Source organism: Pelodiscus sinensis, chromosome 5, assembly GCF_052426305.1.
Source record: "Pelodiscus sinensis isolate ZL-2025 chromosome 5, ASM5242630v1, whole genome shotgun sequence".
Lineage (NCBI taxonomy): Eukaryota > Metazoa > Chordata > Testudines > Trionychidae > Pelodiscus > Pelodiscus sinensis.
In genome coordinates, this window is record NC_143056.1 from 75,634,430 (window position 1) to 75,656,339 (window position 21,910).

General features: G+C 40.8%; 1 protein-coding gene across 4 annotated transcripts in view; it reads left to right on the forward strand.

Annotated features, from left to right (window-relative positions):
- The window catches only part of LDLRAD3 (low density lipoprotein receptor class A domain containing 3), a 181,770-nt gene that overhangs the window by 151,900 nt on the left and 7,960 nt on the right, over nt 1–21,910 (forward strand). For all 4 annotated transcript variants that reach the window (XM_075927498.2, XM_089778546.1, XM_075927497.2 and 1 more), the window contains one exon: nt 20,167–20,512. In XM_075927498.2, the coding sequence (XP_075783613.1) occupies nt 20,167–20,512 (346 nt within the window). The remainder of the gene's footprint in view (nt 1–20,166; nt 20,513–21,910) is intronic.

Genomic DNA, 21,910 nt, shown 5'->3' on the forward strand with positions numbered 1-21,910 from the left:
ATTATCTTTTAACTTTTTATTTTTAGGTAGAAGTGATAGCTTCCCTTTCTCATCAGATGGCTGGTAACTTGAGTCTCAGTGGCAATTTTATGACAACTGTGTGTATTGCCTTAGGTGTTTGTCCTTGCTGCAGCTTGCTTGAATCTGGTATTTTGGTTCTCTGTAGCACAGAAGTTAAGCCAAGGAAAAGCCAAGGTTAATAACCTGATCTCATCCTTCCTCACTGAGTGGTGGTGGTTTTCTCATGATTCTATCAATAAACAGATGCTCTGCTGTTCAGAAGAGTTTTATTTTTACGGTAAAACTTCAGGGAAGTTATTGGTCCTTTTTATTGCTTTTATTTGCTATCCCTCCGGTTCCGTATAATGCATACTTGTAAAATTGTCATGAAAAATCTACCAATTCAGCTACCTTATCTCTCCATGGGAATGATGGAAAAATGAATATTTTCCTTGTCAGCCCCTTCCACCACCACTACCTTTTCTGTCAAAAATGTCCTGGCTGACTAGGCTCTTGCAAGGCTGCTATAATACATCTTTGGCAGAAGGAAACATTTTAGAATGATAAAATCAATAAAATGGCATTCAAAAGCTTTAAGATAAGGCTTTATGGCAAAGATGGATGGGCTTGCTTTCTGTGATAAATTATTTTATTGGGACTAAAAGCGTATGTTGCTATCATTGATAAATATTAAGGTCATAGGTTTAGATAAAATACCCTTGATATTGAGCCAGTTCACATGTGTCCTTGTGTCATGGACTCATGAGAGACCCTTTTACTACCTGGGTTCTTGGAGACATTCTGGGTATGTACGTGGTCTCTTTGTTGGAGCATAAATTGTATGCTAGAAACTGCTAGCCAGGGTCACAGAGATCAACTATGAGTAACTATTATGTGGTTCATAAAATAGGTTTTTTAATGTAGAGAATGAATTTCTCTTTCATGGATTGGTGAGGAAAATTTTCCTCACCACACTGTAATCTCTCTCAAACCTCTCTCAAACCTCTTCTGACTATATTCCTTAGTCATTTGTATTTTTCTAGCTAACAACCCTCTCTCTCCTTTATGACATCGGTGCATGTCCCTGGGGGTATGTCTACACTACCCCGCTAGTTCGAACTAGCGGGGTAATGTATGCATACCGCACTTGCTAATGAAGCCCGGGATTTGAATTTCCCGGGCTTCATTAGCATAAGCGGGGAGCCGCCATTTTTAAATCCCCGCTGCTTCGAACCCCGTGTAGCGCGGCTACACGGGGCTCGAACTAGGTAGTTCGGACTAGGGTGCCTATTCCGAACTACCGGTACACCTCGTTTCACGAGGAGTACCGGTAGTTCGGAATAGGACCCTAGTCCGAACTACCTAGTTCGAGCCCCGTGTAGCCGCGCTACACGGGGTTCGAAGCAGCGGGGATTTAAAAATGGCGGCTCCCCGCTTATGCTAATGAAGCCCGGGAAATTCAAATCCCGGGCTTCATTAGCAAGTGCGGTATGCATACATTACCCCGCTAGTTCGAACTAGCGGGGTAGTGTAGACATACCCTGGGGCTGTATCTTCTTGGAGATAATTTTTGTTTCCAAATGAGGCACTGCAGTTCTCATCCCAAATCTTGTTGAGAGAGTTTTGATAGTTGCTACATGGCTAGAGAAAGTGCTGCTGGTGACAACAGTCTTGAAATGGAAGTCACATTGAATAGCACCCACCCTATTGCCTGGCTCTACTGTTCAGATTCTGGGAACCAGATAGTCTTACGGCGACCATGTCCCTGGGGCTGTATCTTCTTGGAGATAATTTTTGTTTCTAGGTGAGGCATATGAAATGTACCCAGGTAGTTGTCTTGGGTGCAGGCCTGGCATTACAGCATTCATGTGAGTCTTTGACTTTTTTATGAAAAAGATCTCTCTAGACTGGTCCAAAAATGAAATCACTTGACAGTTATCTTCAAAATATTTCTCCTCAAACCACAGAGAAGAACGCCCGCACTGACCCATGCATAGTGTGAAAATGAATAGTGAAACATTGTGACAAAATTTATTCAAAATCGTCTCATAAGTTTTTCCAAGGAAGAACAATTTCATGACACTTGCATACAATTACACAACTTAAGGTAGGTAAAGGGGACGGCATAAATTAATCTAGCAGTGGGTGCTACAGTACTTTAGATTTTGGCTTCCTGTTTAGCACATGATTCTACCACCTGCAAAAACAACTCCCTTAGAAATGATGTTTAGATCAAACATTCTGATTCTAATCTGCTGTTCGTGATTTTTAAAAATTTCTTGGCCCGTTGCCTGACAGCTCTGCTCATTCAAAGAATTCAGAATTGCAAATGAAAAGTTCAAATCAAGCTAAAAATAATAAAATTATAGCTGCTTCTGATTTCCCCATCATCCCCTCAGGGTTTTTGCATTCTTGTGTCAGCTACCACACAGCGTGGGATCTAGATGTTTTACAATATAGTATAAACTTGTGTTCTATAGCATCAATCATACAAACCACATTTCAAAACTCCGTACAAAACCCCACACACAGAAATATGGGAAGAGCTGGTATCTCCACAGTTAAAGTTGCCCAACACTTTCCGTTTGCGTTCAAATTTCTTGCAAAGCTGTAAGCAACTTTGGTACTTTGCCCCTTTGGGCTGCCTCAAATTGACCTTTTAGTTTCATCAAAAGGAAACTTCTCAGAATTAGATGAGGGGAAAATATGTTGTATCAGCCGGGTTTAAGAAAAAAATCTTGTCAGCCATTTAGATGCAAAGCTCTACATGGTTTCTATGCTTTGGGGCAGGAACTTGATAGTGGAGAGGATTGCTCTGGTGTCGTTGTGTCTTTTTCCATTCCTTTGACAACCGCCCCCTTTTGGATAAGTCACAGACCTTTGAAACAATTCAGTTTGTACATGCCCAGCAGAGACTTTCTTGAGTTTGGGAGCTAACTGCTGCAAAGGTTCTACTGGACTGGACATTTTCCACTTGGAAATCACAAAGACCAAACAGGAATTTCTCTGTAGCTCCTGTTCCTGGTTGCTGCAGTGCCAGGCTAGTAACTGAGATCAGAGAGACTGTCGCTTGTAGGAACATGAGAACAGCCATTTTGGGTGAGCCCAATGGCACATCTAGCCCAGTATCCAGATGTCTGACACTGGCCAATGCTGGATGCTTCAGAGGGATAAACAAAATGGGGGCAATTACTGAATGATCCATCCACTGTCATCTGGTCCCAGCATTTGCTAGAGATTTAAGGATTGCATCCCTGACCGTATTGGCTAATAGCCATGAGTTTATCTAGTTCTTTTTTGAACCCATTTTATAGTTTTGGCCTTCCCTGGTCACAAGTTTTATAGGTTGATTGTGCATTACAAAGAAATAGTTCCTTTTGATTTTAACCAGCTGCATGCTAATTTCATCAGGTGACCCTTGGTGTTGTGTTTTATGAAGGGGGCAAATGACACTTTCTTTCTTACTTTTTCCACACCATTCATGATTTTCTTCATGATCCTTTCTGCTATCTGTGCTTCCCAAGCTGGATCTAGAAATTATGCTCTAGGAATTATTTTGGAAAATGTCTGTGTCGTTTTTATACAGGTCATCAGGCTAGATCAGCAGTGGGCAAATATCATCCCACTGGTCAGATCCAGTTAGCCTCGGTTAGTCACTAGTGAGCTTCCATCACTGAATTTACCTGTGCCTCCACAATTATGGGTAATTGCAGCTCCTATTGGTGACAGAGCACGGTTCCCAACCAATAGGAGCTGCAGGAAGTGATGTATCAGTCCATACTGCTTCCCATAGCTCCCATTGGCCAGGAACAGCAAGCCATAGCCAACGGGAGCTTCAAGCTCACGTATCTGCGGGGGGGCAGGTAAATGTACTAGTGGCCCACGAGGGGCTAACCCTGGCCAGCCACCTCCTTATTACCCACCCGTGCACTAGATGATCAAAGTGGTCCCTTCTGGCCTTGGAATCAAATACCATAGGCAACTTAGAAGAGAGAACTGCCTCAGTTGAATGCAGCAGGGACAAGAACAGGATTTTCTGAGGAGAGTTGGGAGTGGAGGGAGTAGACTAGAACAAATGTCTGAAACCCTGACATGAGGACTGAGATCTTGAGGTGAGGACCGTGTGACTGGCTGGTCAAAGAGACTGAGCCAGAGTCAGGATGGAGGTCAGGAAGGGAGCCAGAGGGGTGGGGAAGAAGACTGAAATTGGATTTAGAGTCAGAGTGCAAGAGCTACTGAGCCTGGAACAAGGATCTAGGGGAGAATGGGATGAAGCATTGGGATGTGGAGAGAGACACAGTTGGGCCTAAATCAGGGACAGGCTGGAGGGGGTAAAGGCAGATGAGTCTGAGGGTGCTAAATCACACTCCCCTCTAGATTCTAAAACAAAACCCAAGATTCCTGAGTCTTGCCATTCTTCTACTGTCAGCAAATACTGTGAAACCTGCTACCAAGGTGTGTCAATCTATTGCTGGTCCTCATCTACTTACTGCTGTCAATTACTCCATTAGCTCAGGTGGCAGAGATTGGTGGAGTTAATCTCTCAACATCCCAGCCCTGCGAAGGAAAAAAACATTATGAAGGTTGCAAAGTCAGGCATTCAGACTTTGAGAGAAATGCCAGAATCAAGGTTGCCCTTGTAATTTTAATTTCCCCTGTTGTGTATATTTATCCTTTAATTACGTGGTCACATACTTCGTTGCTCCAGGAGCCCTGTTGCAATTCAATGTACATGATGGCTGTTGTTTTAGGAGTGAATCAGGGTTGTGTGGAGCAGGCACCTGTCTGCAGGAGCCCTTCCTCATTTGTTAGAGAAGTTGGAAGGCATGTAAGTCAGTGAGGCAGAGGACTGCAGGAAAAGAAAGGATAAGGAGCAAGCAAGAGCCGTAGGGAAACCAGGGCCAGCATTTAACAGAAGAGTGATTTGGAGTGACCCAAATTTCTATGTCCCACCTGAAACTCCTCACAAGGACCCCGGTTTTCAAAATGTGAATGCACAGCAGCTTCTGAACTATCAGGATCTTCTTTCAAAAGGGCTTGAGCTCAGTGCCCAAAAAGCATGAATCACCTTTAAAGAAAAAGGGCAGCTTTCAGCTGGATTCAAAAATAAGCGTGGCCCTGCTGAAGGTGTTTAGCTTAGGAGTGTGACATATTTTTTAATTTATTGAGTAGATAGTGAATGGCATCAGGCAGATATCTTGAAACAAATGGGGCTAACAAATCTTGTAATTTTATGGCAAATATAGTATTTATGAGAACAATTTCCTCTTTTAAATGTGAAATTTACAATACTGTATGCATCATAATGCCATAAGCTATTAAGAATGCATTTTGGTGTACTACACAGTCTGAGGTAAAGCACTACCCTCCGACGATTTGGGTTGAAAAAAAATTTCAATTAAGCTTGAAAGACAAAATGCAAAATTAACTAACTTGCAATTAATTTCAGTAGTAATTATGTAAAAATTCCAGGCATGTACAAGACGAGGAGTGTGGCATAATTAGTTGTGGGGGGATTTTTTTTACTACTGTAATTAGAATGATGAATATGCATGAGACTCTTTGGGACGTAAAGCACAGCAAGCAATTGTATTTAATTAAACTTTTAGCTATCTTAGCTATGGAGGCTGCTCTTTGTTTTAATCCCATCAAAACTATTATAAAACTCCCAGAAAAGAAGTTGTAAGCCAAAGGATGAAAATAGCATTTTATGATCCATTTTTCTTAGCAGAGATCTCCAGGGTCATCTCTAATTTCCTGAGCCTTGAGTAACCATTACAATTTAGCTTGCTGGCTCTTGAAACCTTCATGCAAGACATGATAAAAAAAAACTGCACCTTTCATTATTGGGGTATTAAAATGTTTTGAGGAGAAGAGCTGGTTCAGGGTAGAGTTGTGTAGATGGTAACAGTGCTGATCTTACCAATGTAGGTGAAGAATAACTCCATTGTAGTTAGCGGTATGAGGTCACAATCAGGCCCTGAGTCTGCAGAGCTCTTTGTTGGGAACCTTATCAGTACAAAACATGCAGGAGTTTGTCTAAACGATTAAAATGAGCTAAATTGGAAAGGGGAAGAGAACAGTCACAAAGGAGCTCCAATTCCAAATGTTTCCTATGTTCTATTTAGTCTAGAAATCCATGTTATTCTGATTTTCCTTTCCCGATGTGCGTATCCAATTGATTTTTAAACTGATGGGTACACATTTAGGTGAAAGGCAAGTGCTTTATACTGTAAGCCACGTATCCAGATTCATGCTGCCACTTGCATCTATATGGATTTTGTACAGCATATGAAAAATACCATGAAATGTACTGGGGATTTAGTGCTTAGACAGTAGAGGATAATTAACAAATTGCATCAGAAAATGATTCTTGTTTTATGATGGATGTTACAGTATCGCATAGCAATGTGTGCAGCAACAAGGGCATGATCTGATAGCCTAAGCACAGGACAGGGAGTTAGGAGTTCCTGAGTTCTAATGTCATCTGACATTGACTTCCTCTTTGATATTGGGCAAGTCACTCTACTTATCTCTGCATCTATTTCAAATAGGTATAATATTTACCTACCTTGCAGAGTTATAAAGGAATTTATTGGTTCCTCACCCTAATTCTTAGCTGGTTTTTTCATCTTTTCCTTCCAGCACAGTTATGCACGTATTAAGTAGGACTGGAAGTACATTAGGTCATGTATGTTTCTACTTAAACATGTTTGGAATGACACAACATTTAATTTTATTTTAATCTTTTCCTAAGAATCTATTTGTTACTGATCTGTTTGTCTTATACACATCCATGTGTAGCCAAAAACATTCCTTTGTGAAACCCGCAAAGGGCAGCCAGCTACAGTCAAGCATAGAAATCAATATCCTTTTAACGTCTTAAATTCTATGTAGTCATCCAATTTTTGTTTAAATACAGTAATACAACTTAATTTCACCTATTCACCCTTTTTTCTTTCAAATACATCCATAAAATCTTCTTACATATATTTCATCCTAAACTTCAACCTATGCCCTTTCATTCTGCTCTGTCCAACAACCTTAAAATAAATCATCAAGCTTAATTTTATAATAACCAATAGCTATTGAAAATGCCTCAGCCATGTCACCTATTAATCATCTTTTCTCAAGGCTAAATAAATCCCACTTTTGTCCTTTTTTTATATATTTAAGCCTCTTTTTTCTATTCCTTGACTTTTTCTCTGTGCTGTGCTCCTTCTAATTCTGCCTGACTTAAAATAAACTGACAAAAACTGGACACTGCTTCAAGTGTAGTCTCACCAGGGCCTCATAAAACAATAGCACAATATCTTTAGACTTTTGTAATATTGTGCATATGTTATAAAGCAGCATCCTGTTAACATTTACTGCTGCTATGTAAGATCAAGTATTTATCAATATAAGATCATTTTCCCCTCACATATTAACTAATTCAGTGCTTTTTAAACTGTTTAGCAGTACTAATTATTATTATTTGTCAGCAGTCTCTCAGTGCAGAATAAAAAGCATAAATTGGCTACCAATGGTAGACTCTCCATTTGTCCTCGTATACAGTAATTATCTTGACATAGTGATTAACCATCATGATTCCTGCCTCTGAATATTATTTTTTAAGTACTCTGTTTCTGAATTGTGCAGAAGTATTTTTCCTGTCTGAAGTAATATACAATACAATATAACTTGTTCAGTCAATCAGCAGTGGTCAGAAGGGAAATGATTTTTCTACAATAAATAGCAAGATCTCTATCTTCAGTAAGAGCAAATCTAGCATATCCATTTCTACCACACTGCCATTATTCATACTGGATAAAAAAAATCTTATGCCAAGTGCAGCAGTTTCTTCCGTTCTGTAATTAAAGCAATTTTTTGCTTAATTTATTTATGTGAAAACTTGCTGAAGTGAGACCAAATCTTTTTATAATATGTAGGTCAAAGGGGAATGATGATTCTGGATAGACTCCCAGGTACTGTAATATCATGATTTGCTGTCTGAAATGTGATGCAAATACTGTCTACAAAAAAAAAACCTGTTTTAGGCTGCCATTTGGTATTAGTCCATTTGTATCTAGGGATGTAAGCAAGTAGGTGAGTAGATGATTAACCAATAATCCTAGGCTTCTTGACTACTTGCATCCCCCCTGCTCCTCCCCCCCTCCCCCCATTGCTGCCTCTCATACAGAGGAAGCAGAAGCTGGTGCCAGCGGGAGCCGACTTAAAAGCCAATTTCCTCCAGCACCAGCACTGTGGTGCCACCTGCCCAGAGGCAGCAGCGCAGGGTGGGTGTACCAGAGAAGGCTGCTGTGGAGCAGCCTCTGCCTGCGGCGAGCCTAGCCCCACCACAGACAGAGACTGCACTGTGGGAGGTGGAACAACCTCTGTCGGGAGGAACTGAGACCTTTCATGAACAGGGGCTGCTACCACCAGTTTTTAAACTGGCTCGCCTCGCAGACCGGCTCCCGCCTTACATCCCACTCTGATGCCTCTGATACAGGGGCAGCAGCATGGAGTGGCAGGGGGCTCCCCAGGAGTGGGGCTGGATTACACTGGCTGCTGAGACTATAGAATAGCCTTGCCTCCGGAGACTATAGAATAGTCGAGTAATCGCAAAGATTTCCTGTGGCTATTCGACTTCAAATAATCATGGAGAGTTTGCCAAATTCAGGGCTATCTGAAAGATTCCCTAAGAACAGATTTAGTATCATTATTGCTTTTTATGTATCATGTTTTTTTTTAAATATAAATTGGTGTGAGTTTTTTTTTTAAATACCTGACTGATATTTACTTTTGCATAATTTAAACCAAATAGAATAAACTCTGTCATATGATGCCAACTGGTTATTAAGATTAATTCTCATGTGGGGATAACGTTCCTTGCCTAGTGGTATATTAAAACGCACAAATTAGTCTTCATCACAGTAGGCATGAATATGAAATGACCACACATAGTCAAAGGAGAAAGATATATATTTCTCATTGATGACAGCAATGTGTGAGGTCTGGGTTTGAACCAACTGAGCTTCCCTTTCTCCTGTGGTACAGACATCGCTACGCAAGCATCGCTGAGAGCACCAGTTGGATTGCAAGAACCGCTGTGACTGGTGGTGATTGTCCCATGCTGAGCTTCCAGGGCTATTAGCCGGGAAAAAAACATCATTTGACTTGCTAACCGAGCATATCTGATATGAAATCAGAGCAACTTAATGAACATTGGAACCTCATGATGTTGACTGAACAGTCACTTTTCTACACACAACTGCACTTCAACTCCATCTGGGCTTGATTAAGGAAGCAGCCCAAGTCCATCTGGTTGCTCTGGTCTGCTGTAGTTTTTGGCCAGCCCTGCACTCTTTGTGGGCTGTACAACAGACGACCCATGGCCCTTATTGGAACTGCATTTGTCATTGATTTGTACCACTATATCCCTGATCCAGGAAAGCTTTCTGCCTGCAGAAACCAGCAATGCAGAGACAGCAAATATGTCTCCCTGTATCTTAACCAGTGAAAGATTCAGGTTAAATATGACTGAATGGACCACTTGGAGGATGGGCTAGAATGATGACCTAATAGGCCTTGTCTCTCTCCAATTCCTGCTTTGATTTTTACTCGTGATCCTGATGTACTTATGGTTTCTAAATCATCAGAACAGTATCTTTAGAGAGGGAAACCATGCGAGCTGCTTGTGTGACCATATCTGTTCCTTTTCACAATTCTAGTCAGAAATAGGGTTTGTAAAAATAATATACTTTCACAGACGATAGACTTTGTGCTAACAGTTTTTCATAGTGGCTGTTTCTTAACATACAGTCCTTGAATGATTAGGCTACATTTAAAAGCTGATTAAAAATACACACCATAATATATCTAAATCATACTTAGGCTAGCAGTATTCCTAGCCAAGTACAGCTGACGCTGCAGGCTCAGTAAACCTTCCATTGTAATTCTACAAGCCTTATTATCCCGCTTATGCGCCAACTGTCCGTATTGCTAACACAACATCTGGGAAGTACTTAATGTGCAATTGCTAGTTAAAGCCATGTATGTTTGCTCCTCACTCCCAACTCAAAATAAAACAAGTAAAGTAAGACGTGTCACTCCTGCACAATTGCTGGTTCCGTCTAAACTGTATACATTTGTGTAAGCTCATGATTTATTCCAGATGGTCTAAAAATGCAAGCATTTGCGCTTTTCAGATTTGCACTTGTTTGGTGATAGCAGGTAGAGGGATGAAGAGTGTAGAATTTTTCCATCTTGCCTTCAGCTTAGTACTTTTTTTTTTAATTTAAATTGTGTGTTTAGAAACCTTCCTTTCCCCGTTTCCCCTAACCTCAACATTTAAAATGATTACAGGGAAAATTGGCCAAAACCCTAACCTTTCACAAAGGTCTAAATTCTAAACCATTAGCATCACAGACTGTTGACTCTCCACTGTTTTTGCTGGTTTAGGCAAGTTGCCCCTTTATTGTCTCTCATAATTTGTCTTATGCTATTTAAGACTCTTTAAATTAGACCAGACAAAGCACTGGAAAATATATTGAGGGGAGCACTGTTGCCCTGGCAGAAAGCACAAGCTAAATCCACCTTCCAACGTCTTAGGTACCACGAGTTCTGTTGTTTTAACTTTTTCAGAAGAGATGATGATACACTTGCACATGAGTTTGTCTCTGCTCCTCAAAGGAATTGAATGAAAAATCCACATGAATGTTTTGTTTGCTCAAAGGAACAGAGCTAATGGGGGAACTCAACTAGAGACCTGGGTTTTATGGGCTGGATGCACAACTCTATCTCTCCATTAATACATTTCTCTCCTCAGAACCCCTTGATTTTTTCCCTGTTTCTATCTAATTGCTCTCCCTTCATGGCAATCTCTCTTCGCTGGCACCATTTTGCTGCCTTTTGACTCATATTGGGGCATTTCTTATACAGTTGAGATCCAACTATATCCTGAGGTGGGTGCTGACCTTTTTGGTTATCTCCTTTGTATCTTCGTTTTCATGAGTACAAAATACTCTTTATCTCATATTCTTCACAAGGGAGTACAGCTCAGCCCTACAAATAGATGGTTCCTTGTTACAGCGTTGGTACTGTCATCTTTCCGAGGTTGGATAATGCTATCTGTGGCTTGATCAAGACAACATATAGGTAATGTCTGCAGATTGGGGTCAGTTGTCAGCAATGTTGTAGAACTTACAACACAGATACACTAGTGTGTTGGATGCTCCTTGTTAAGGCCACAAGCATTTTCACATTCTATGAAAAGAGCACTTTTTTTCTCTCTCTGAGCCAGACCTTGTCCTATTTACCAAGTCAGTGTCACCATCAGGTTAGAACGCAGTAGAGCATCGTGAGACCATTTGCTACAAAATTGATGTTAGTAACTTGGTGCTAAAAATGTGGAAAACTCCCCTACAGCTTTGTCTACACTAAGTTCTCACTGATAAGAGTCTTTAAATATCTCTAGCGCAAATAAGACTTGTTATTTTAAGGAATGTACAAGAATCGATAACGAAGGCCACTTGCTTGATACCAACATGCAAAGCATATTTTGAAGGGACAGAAATAGAATCAAGTAAACTTCTCCATGTTACCAGAGGAGAGCATTATTAGCAGAACATTTTTCCTCTTTTGTGTTTTATTCAGCGTTTCCAGGCTCTAAAAATTAATCAGATCACCAGCCACTGGAAAATCAGATGTCCAGTAAGGGCTGCTCATATTCATGGCCAGGACCGTCCTCATTTTTCAGTAACACTTTAATTTCCTTTTTGGCCTTCATTCAATTGTAAAACCTGGGCCGGTGTTTCCATGCTTGATGGCAGGTTCTGACTTTATAAGCTTTTATATCACCCTCAAGTTAATTTTAGAACTTTAGTTGCCATGGTTGCAGCTAAGTATTTTTTAATTTTCTACTTGTTTGCAGTTCTGCCGTTTTTCTTCAACATTTAAATTGGGATGCAAGAAGTGTGTTGCACAATTATTCAACCTCGTCTAACACAAAAAGGAGGGCTTGTGAGAGGTGAGACTCTTGAATTTCAATCTGATGAGTCAACATCTGCTCATTCAGTACTGCCCAGCAGCTGCAGAGACTGTCACAAGCTCTATTTATTTTATTGCACAGTTAGGGCAAGCGTGTTTTAAATCTTACATAGGTAAAATGCTAGCACAGAATAATGGACTGGGTAAAGAACTTATGTTCTCTTTCAATAAATCCCCATCTCTAAGTACATGAGGGCACGATTCACTTTGCTGAAAGTATATAAGTGCGGGGACAGCATGCTACACAGAACCCTAGGTAAAATAGGAAGCTTTCTGACCGGAATTAGATCTTCTCAAAGAAAAACAATATAGTGACACTATGGTATCACATTGACCAGACCTGTTTGCACTTAAAAACAAACAAAACAATTGAAATTGAAACAGGCATAGCAGATCAATGAGCCGTTCGACAGTGCAAGGCAAGGAAACCATATGTGATTTTTGTTTTTAATGGAACGTGAAACCAAACAAAGATGAGATATTTTGGAGGTTGGGCCCTTAATCTTCAAAGGATGCCTGTAGGTGCTACTGCAGTGCAAAATATATATATATATAGTGTTAACAGTCTGCAGGTTTGTGTTTGAATTTCATCTCCTGTAACCTTCCAAGGCTGCAGCTCCACTTTTGAACTGATTGGAATTTAAATGTGTTGCTACAGTGGTGTCTTTGTTGGAGATGGACCGTGACTCATGTTCATTAAGGCTACAGATGTCTGCTCAGATTTCATGTTTCAAAAGCTTTCTCCCTGATGAAGTGTGAAAAAGCCAAGCTCGAGCAAAGGCTTGTGAAAGATAGAATAATAGCCCTTCTTCCCAGCCTCTGACAGGCTTAATGCAGTTACTCTCAGATTTTTTTTTTTTAAACTTTAAGAGTAAATTTGTTCCCAGTCAATAAAATAGTCCTCTGAACCCAACTCATCATGGTTTCCTGATAAGCCTTTTCCTAAATTATTGATGAAGTTTCTTACACTCAGAAACTTCTAGTTTGCACATTTAGCATTTCCCAGGTAATAAGGTTTAATAGGCTTTAGTGGATTGATTGAACTGTACGTACATGGTGCTCTCGGAATACATAGATCTTGTTAACAAAAAAAAATACGACTTTGAGCTAACTCTGTCTGCTCAGTCTGTTTCCGTGAAACAAGAAACACTAGAGCAGACATTGCTTTGTAAACCCATCTGGGTACTGCGTGGGGGTTTTTTTTTTCCCCCATAGGAAAAGATGACTGAATTGTCAAGAAACTTAGTTCAGCAACTTCTGCAGAGTGTAAACACCGATAGAAAGTTATTAGAGCAGAACTAAAGAGACGTATATTTTTCTAAACCACTGTCATGCATCCAGCCAAGATGCTGCTAAGGTCCTTATCTCCGCCTCTCTGCCTATCACATTGGGCTGTATTTGTATGCTCCTAAAAATTCATAAAGCAGATACTGCTGGCTGTCCCACCGTTCTGGATACGAAAATTGTGTAATAGCAGAAAGGGAGGGACATGTATGCGAAGCAGCATTGTCTCTCTAGTCTCTCATTGGAAAGTTTTCTCCTCAAATTAAAGGTGTTGGTAAAACACATTGATTACATTTAAAAAACCACATGTTAATTAGGTAGATCCTTTTAAAGAGGCGAGCATGCATGGCTTCCTTTTATTGAAAGGTCTCCTGGAGAGACCTGTCATAAGCCTCTCCAGAAATATTTTTGAAATATGCCTTATGTGTTCGTGAGTGTGTACACATTCACGCACATACAATTTTTCTTCTGAAATTTAAGCCTAAATTCCTGTCCTATCTCCAGAGGTTAAATAGAATGATTTTTCTCCTCCTCCTGTGTTACACTGTTGGCTCATATTTAACTTGTGATCCACTATGAAATCCAGATCCCTTTCTGCGGTACTCCTCCTTAGGGCAGTCATTTCTCATTTTGTATGTGTGCAACTGATTGTGTTAGTTCACATTTTATGTACCCATTTAGGATGCCTCTATTTGCAGAAAAGTTGACACAATGCACTGCCCCCATTTTTTTCTTTGTATTACAGGTGTAGGGCTAGACTACGTCAAAGCAATCCTCTGGGAACTAATTAGGACTCAGTTCTCCACTGATTTTCTCACTCAACTGCCACAAATTACAAATTGAGCTGAATAAAATATGAATGGTGAATGGTAACCAAAACACTGGAATCTCATAATGTATATACAGGTGGCCAACGAATTGTGACATAATTGGTTCCCGGAAAACGTGGAAAGTCAAGGGCATCATAACTCGAGCCCTCATTTATGATAGGCACCGTGCGTCATCATAAATGCGGGCCAAGGACACAAGTCGGGGGTTTTCGGCTCCTTCCACACTTAAAAAATAGTTAAGTGCAGGGGGTCGAAATTCGGGTGGTCGGAAGTCGGGGGTTTCCTGTAGCTTCCTCATAATGAGATACCACAAGATAATAGTATTTGGCCTTCAGTCTCGGATTATAGTTTCCTGAAATCCATTGCAAATAAGATACAAATATTTGAGACATAAAAATCATCTGGATTATCCATGATGTAGAAATAAGCACAAAAAACAGGTTGTTGTACTTATCTTTATTCATCTTCAAACTAAATAGCTAAAGAAACTCAAGACTTTTTCATTGAAGAATGATGACAATCATAGAATACTAGAACTGGAAGGGACCCGAGGGATCATTGAGTCCAGTCCCCTTCCCTTGTAGCAGGACCAAGTACCGTCTAGACCATGGGTTCCCAAACTGAGGGGGGAGGGAGGGACCGTGAAGAAATTCCAGGGAGGTGCTAAGTTTTGCTGCTATTTTTGTTTTTCAGCCCCGGTCAGGGTTGTTTTGGGGGTTTTTTGTTTTGTTTTTCTCAACAAGTTTTGCTGCTCTATGTGTGTGTGTATGTGAGAGAGAGAGAGTGTGAGAGGGTTTCTCAAAAATCAGGAAAGGGGCATGATGCCAAAAAGTTTGGGAACCACTGGTCTAGACCATCCCTGATAGATGTCTGTCTAACCTGTTCTTAAAAAGCTCCAGAGATGGATATTCCACAACCTCCCTGGGCAATTTATTCCAGTGTTCAACCACCCTGACAGGAACTTTTTCCTAATGTCCAACCTAAACTTCCCTTGTTGCAGTTTAAGCCCATTGCTTCTTGTCCTATCCTCAGAGGCCCAGAAGAACAATTTTCCCCCACTCCTCCCTGTGGCACCCTTTTAGATACTTGAAAACCGCTATCATATCCCCTCTCAGGGTATGTCTACACTCTTTCGAGAGAGGAATGCAAATGCAGAGAAACAAAATGAGGTATAAGGGTAATTTCGAAAGAAGGTTTTCTTTTGAAATAACCGCATCTAGACAGCGTTTCTTTTTTTGAAATAGGGTATTTCAAAATAGCAGCCAGACGTGATTATGCAAATGAAGCGCAGGAAATTCAAATCCGCGCTTCATTTGCAATTTTATTCCTCTGCATTTGCATTCCTCTCGAAAGAGGAATGCAATGTAGACATACTGGCTACGTCTACATTGGCCCCTTCTCCGGAAGAGGCATGTTAATTATCAACTTCAGAATAGGAAAATCCTCGGGGGATTTAAGTATCCCCCGCGGGATTTAAATAAACATGGCCGCCGCTTTTTTTCCGGCTTGGGGAAAAGCCGGAAAAAAGCATCTAGACTGGCGCGATCCTCCGGAATAAAGCCCTTTTCCAGAGGATCTCTTATTCCTACTTCAAAGTATTCCTACTTCAAAGTAGGAATAAGAGATCCTCCGGAAAAGGGCTTTATTCCGGAGGATCGCGCCAGTCTAGATGCTTTTTTCCGGCTTTTCCCCAAGCCGGAAAAAAAGCGGCGGCCATGTTTATTTAAATCCCGCGGGGGATACTTAAATCCTCCGCGGATTTCCCTATTCTGAAGTTGATAATTAACATGCCTCTTCCGGAGAAGGGGCCAATGTAGACGTAGCCACTCTGTCTTCTCTTTTCCAAACTAAACAAACCCAGTTCCTTCAGCCTTCCCTCATAGATCATGTTTTCTAAACCTTCAGTAATTTGTGTTGCTCTTCTCTGGGCCCTTTCCAATTTCTCCACATCTTTCTTGAAATGTGTTGCCCAGAACTGGACACAATACTTCAATTGAGGCCTCATCAGTGCAGAGTAGAGCAGAAGAATGTCTTCTCGTGTCTTGCTCACAACACTCCTGTTAATGCATCCCAGAATCACGTTTCCTTTTTTTGCAACAGTGTCACACTGTTGACTCATACTTAGCTTGTGCACTATGAAACTGTAAATCCCTTTCTGCAGGACTCCTTTCTAGACAGTCACTTCCCATTATGTATGTCATGTATGCGTGAGACGGATTGTTCCTTCCTAAGTGGAGTACTTTGCATTTGTCCTTATTAAACTTCATCCTATTTACCTCACATCATTTCTCCAATTTGTGCAGATCATTTTTAATTATGACCCTATGGTCCAATGTTGGCTCACAGAAGAAGATGAAGTTTGAGTTGAGGCATGTTAACTGATTATCACTTTTCTCTCCCCCCCCCCCCCCCCCCGACCCATCCCTCGGTAACATGATATGAACTCAAGTCAGTGGGTGAATTCTGGAGTGGCCTATAGAAAAAGCATTGGTATGTGATGAGCTAGAAATAATTTTAACTAATGCATGTAAATTCCTTTGTTCCTTCTTTCTGCTTTGCTTTCTTGTTGGACTTGCTTTGAGATTCAAGTTCATTTTACTGAAGTAAATCAAGAACCAATACAGCTTGGTAATTTTGAGTGTTTTAAAGCTTTCAATGCAGCACATTTGTGTGGAGAGACATAAGGTATAGATGGGCCACAACATTGGCAGCATTAGTAAAGAAGGTCATTGAAGTCTGACAGTGACTATCATGGAAACTTGGAATAATACCATGGCAGAACTTGGATTGTTATTGGCCCACAGAGGAAGTTTTTGGTTTGTGGTGATGATAATCTTGTCAATTAACCAGATTTATTTGCTTTAAAAGAAATAGTTTTTCATATTCAGATAATGGCAGGAAATTATATTCTCTGATCTCAAGCAGAACTATTTTGTACCAAAAAAACCCATTATTTAACAGAGGTATTTGAAAATAAAAAATGGGACATTTTAAATTCCATTCCCTGAATAATGGGACATTTATTTTAAATGTTATTTTCAAATATGTGTTTTATGTTGCTTTCAAATATGTGTTTTACATTTATCATCAAGGTGAATTACCAAGAGAAATAGACCAAATATTTTGAGGCTGAGAGCCAATGAAAGATTTCCTGAGATTTCACAAAGCACTTCAAATCTTTATGAAACGATATATATATATATCTTTGGTTTGTTTCACTGCTTCAAAAATCGTAACCTAGCAAAGTTGGGAACACTTTGTGGCTAGTAGTTTTGCTAGTGTCAGTAGACAGATAAATGAAACAAGAATTGCCTGTTTGCTGTGCTGTTACTCTACAGCTAGGAATGCGGGAGTTGGATGGATAGCTTTTCTGCATTTATCTCCTTTACCATAGCCTCTTAATTTTGCTTGAGGTACAGGAAGGTTTTTGTCTTGTACTTCAGTGGAATTTAATTATTGCTATATAAAGCGAGGTGTCCTCTAAAAGATGACAGCCTTAATGCTTCAAAATATATTACTGAAAGGCAACGTGTTGCCGTGGCTAAAACCGTTGTTTCCATTGCTATCTCTGCCATTGACCTTGGATAAATCACTTTACCTCTTCTAAGACTCTATTTCCTTCTCACCAGGTTTTATTTGGATTGTAGGTTCTTCAGAACAGGAATGATCTCTTATGCTGCATTTCTATAGTGTCCAGAACAATGAAACCCCAAGAAAAATTGTCACCTCTAGGCATTACTGTAATACTAATAACAATAGTGTTTATGGGGACTTGTTTTGGTCTAGGGATGTTAAATATCGGTTAATTGAATAGTCAAGTAACCTCAATTAATGATGGATGGCAGAACAAGGAGCAATGGTCTCAAGTTACAGTGGGGAGGTCTAGGTTAGATATTAGGAAAAACTATTTCATTAGGAGGGTGGTGAAGCACTGGAATGGGTTACCTAACGAAGTAGTGGAGTCTCCATCCCTAGAGGTTTTTAAGTCTCGGTTTGACAAAGCCCTGGCTGGTAGATTTAGTTGGGATTGGTCCTGCCTTGGGCAGGGGGCTGGATTTGATGACTTCCTGAGGTCTCTTCATAGGTCTATGACTCTATGAACCTCGTGAATTCTTATCTGTTAGTCAACTATTCTATAGTCCCTGGGAGCGGGGGTGGCAGCCATTGTGCTCCGGCCCCACTCCTGAGGAGCCCCCTGCTACTGTATCAGAGGCAGCAGCGCAGGGTGTCAGGCAGGAACTGGTTCGCGAGCGGAGCCAGTTTTAAAAACCAGCTCCCCTTGCGGACCAGCTGCCTGTCATCCTGTGCTGCTGCTGCCTCTGATAGAGAGGCAGCAGCATAGGGTGGCAGCAGCCCCTGTCCAGGTGGGATCTGAGCTCCTAGACCTAGCGCAAGTCAGGATTAAGCCAGGCTGCCTGCCCTCCTGGCTCCTCTCTCACTTCAAATGCAGAGCCATAGTGGGGGTAGGTCCCAGACCGGCACGAGTCAGAACTCAGCTGGGCTGCTGGCCACCCTGCTAAAAAAAAATTAACTGGCAGAGGGAAAGAGGGAAAGCATGTAGTCTATAACATTAACCTATAAGCTTTTGCTTATCGATTAATCGGTTAACCGTCTATACTATTACATCCCTATTTTGGCCAAGACCATTTTTAAGCCCTGTCCTGGCCATCCTGACTTTTTTTTGGCAATAGTGGGCATTTGTCCTGTTTACTCTTGCCAGCTTAATCAGTTTCCAAGAGCAAATGGGACAAATGCCCAGTTTTGTTTGTTTAAAAAACAAAAAGTTAAGTGGCAATGCCAGCCCCTTGCAGAGGAGGAGACAGGGCTCAGGTAGGGGCCATGCCAGGTTCAAATGACAGGCTCGTGGGGGGGATGGTTTAGGCCGGCAGCCTGGGCCAGCCCCATATGGTGTCCTGTTTGCCCTCTGGGAATTATGATCACCCTAAATAGTGCTAGCACTTGGGCCTGAATATTTTCAGTTCAGGTGCTGCCTTGTATCATCCCCAATACCTTTTTGGCTTATGGGCCCAGCCTGGGTAGAAACTTTCTTCTCCCTTCTTATTTTGCCATAGCACATCTCTTACTAAATCCCATTGCGGCTAATTCTTAAATATCTGCAAAACTCTACATTTTTTTTTCCCGCCTCCACTAATAAAATCTATGTCAACAAGCTGTGCAGATCACTAACTTTTTTCTTTCTGGCCTTCCCGTCTTTCCTCTGTTCCTGCAATGTGCCCAAACTACAGCTGCTAAAAGTCACAGTCTACTCCCATGCATTGCCATTTCCTACCACAGCAAATTCAATTTAACCTTCAGGGTCCTACTTAGATTTGTGCCATTCTGTTCTCATTTATGCCTATCCCTACTTCTGTTCTCTGGATTTGTCCTATTGCATTTGCTTTACTATTCTCTTGGCCTCTCCTGGACCTCGGTCTTATGTCTTTCGTTTTATTTCTCCAGGAATATAAGGTTTCTGGGGCAGAGAATCTGGTTAGTATTTGTAAAGCACCACATAAACTTACAGTGCTATGAAAGTTATAGACCTTTTCCATCTATCTGTCTGATTCAGTGCTGTTGAATACACATGAAAAATACTATACCTGTCCCTATTCAGTCCTTGCCTTTACCCTGAAAAATAATGCTGTGTTGATTAGGTGAGAATGTGAAGTTGATAACAAAAGCATGTGCATTGTAATAAAGTAAAGGATTCCAAGATTGCCTTCAATGTGTAGTGTATTTCCTCTTTCTAGTTGGTTTGGTTTGCTATCTCCTACTCTACATGCACATCCAGGCATCTGAGAGGGTCTGAGTGATTCTGTCATCCAATATCTCTTTTGTGCTTGTAAGTTCTTAATTAGCTTGTTTTCCACCTTCCTAAAGAAGGAAGAAAAATCACTTGGAAGGTAGTTGGGCAATGTGTTGCATGGCACATTAACAGAAAACACAGCTGATGACAAGCACCAAAGTCTTCGCTGAGACCAATCTCAAGCTTTCCTCCTTCTTTTCTGTGTCTTTGCAGAGACTGGCAGCGGCCAAGATTATGTGACCTCGGAGAACCAGCTGCTCTATTATCCCAGCATCACCTATGCTATAATTGGCAGCTCAGTTATCTTTGTGCTGGTGGTTGCTTTCCTCGCCTTGGTTTTGCACCACCAACGAAAACGCAACAACCTCATGAGCCTGCCTGTGCATCGGCTGCAGCACCCTGTCCTCCTGTCTCGACTGGTGGTCCTTGATCATCCACACCATTGCAGTGTCACCTACAATGTCAACAATGGAGTTCAGTACATGTCCAATCAAGCCTGCCACCAGCCTGTGGATATGGATTCTCCACCATCCTATTCAGAGGCTGTGTTAGACCAAAGGTATGTATGGGTGCTAAATGGTCCATCCTCACATTTATAGTAGAGATTGCAATATCTACATTCTGTGGGTCACCATGCCTCCCCTGTGTTCTCATCATAGCATTTATGCTCATTGTATTACTTGATAGGATACAAACGTTCCCCATGTTCTAATTCTGTCATTGCTTTGGAACTAGTTTTGGAAGGATTAGACTATATTGGCAATATAGTTTTCAGCACGCGCACTCACAAACTAATGAAAATTCTTTCTTTCTTTCAGTAATGATTGACATTTAAAGATAGAAACTTTTTTTAAATGTTGCTTCAGAACTTAAGGTTTGATTTAACCATATTTACTTGATCTGTTTTGACATGATGTTAACCATTTGTTTATCTAATGGCTTATAAAGCTTCAACTCTTTAAATCTCCTTTTCTACTGCCATTGAATTGTCTCAACTTCCATAATTTCCCACAACTGTGAAAATTTAAATAAATAGAAATTGGAAAAATATACTTAAAATATTGATATTATCCATTGCAATTCTTTTAATCAAATTCTGCCAAACCTAATTGTAGCTATTGATTGTTCACTTACATGGGAACAAATTTTATCAGCCTCTTCTGTGTACACAAGAAAAAGGGTCCCCTTCCCAACTCCACCTTAACCTATAAAATTAATGGTCTATGGGTCTCTCTGCACCCAGTGTCATGAAGGAGATTTAAGGATTCAAGGGTCATCACCTAAATATAACTACTCTTTTGAGATGATTTCTGGCCTTTGCACAATTAATCAGTAGCGCCTGGTTCTTTGGGATTCTATGGGGATCAATGGAATATGGAAGAACACTATCACTTCAGCAGTGTTACTTTGTGCCTATTTGGGAGCAAAGTATGCATACCCTGAGTTTGTTTCATAGTTCAATATCAGATGCTCAGAGTGTAAATATGCAGGGCCAATGCTGTAGCACTCCTAGTCAAGTCAACAGATATTGCTTGAGTAAAGGCTGTAGGGGAAATCCCAGAGTCAGTTGTTTCCTTAGCCAAAATAAAAACTGAAAGTTGCCTCTCACGAAGCACTAAGTGTAATTACCCAGGTGTATGGTGCCAGTCTGCTTCCAAAGGTATCGGACAAGACTTCTGCACTTCTTTAGAAAGTCAAAAAATATATTTATTTATTTCAAAATATATATTTATTTGTGAACTCCCAAAAGCATGAATCAGAGTATGCAGTTTCTTTCCAACAAGCCTGTGGCCCTTTCTGAATAGTGCATTTTTGCCTGTTTTTTCCATGAATTAATTTGTAGTGACTTATACACACAGCCTCAAATTTTCTCCTCACTTTGTACGTTTGTAAATGAATGTGGTACCTGTAAATGAAAGCCGTAAGGCCTGAAGTCATCTGTTTATGAACGCAATAG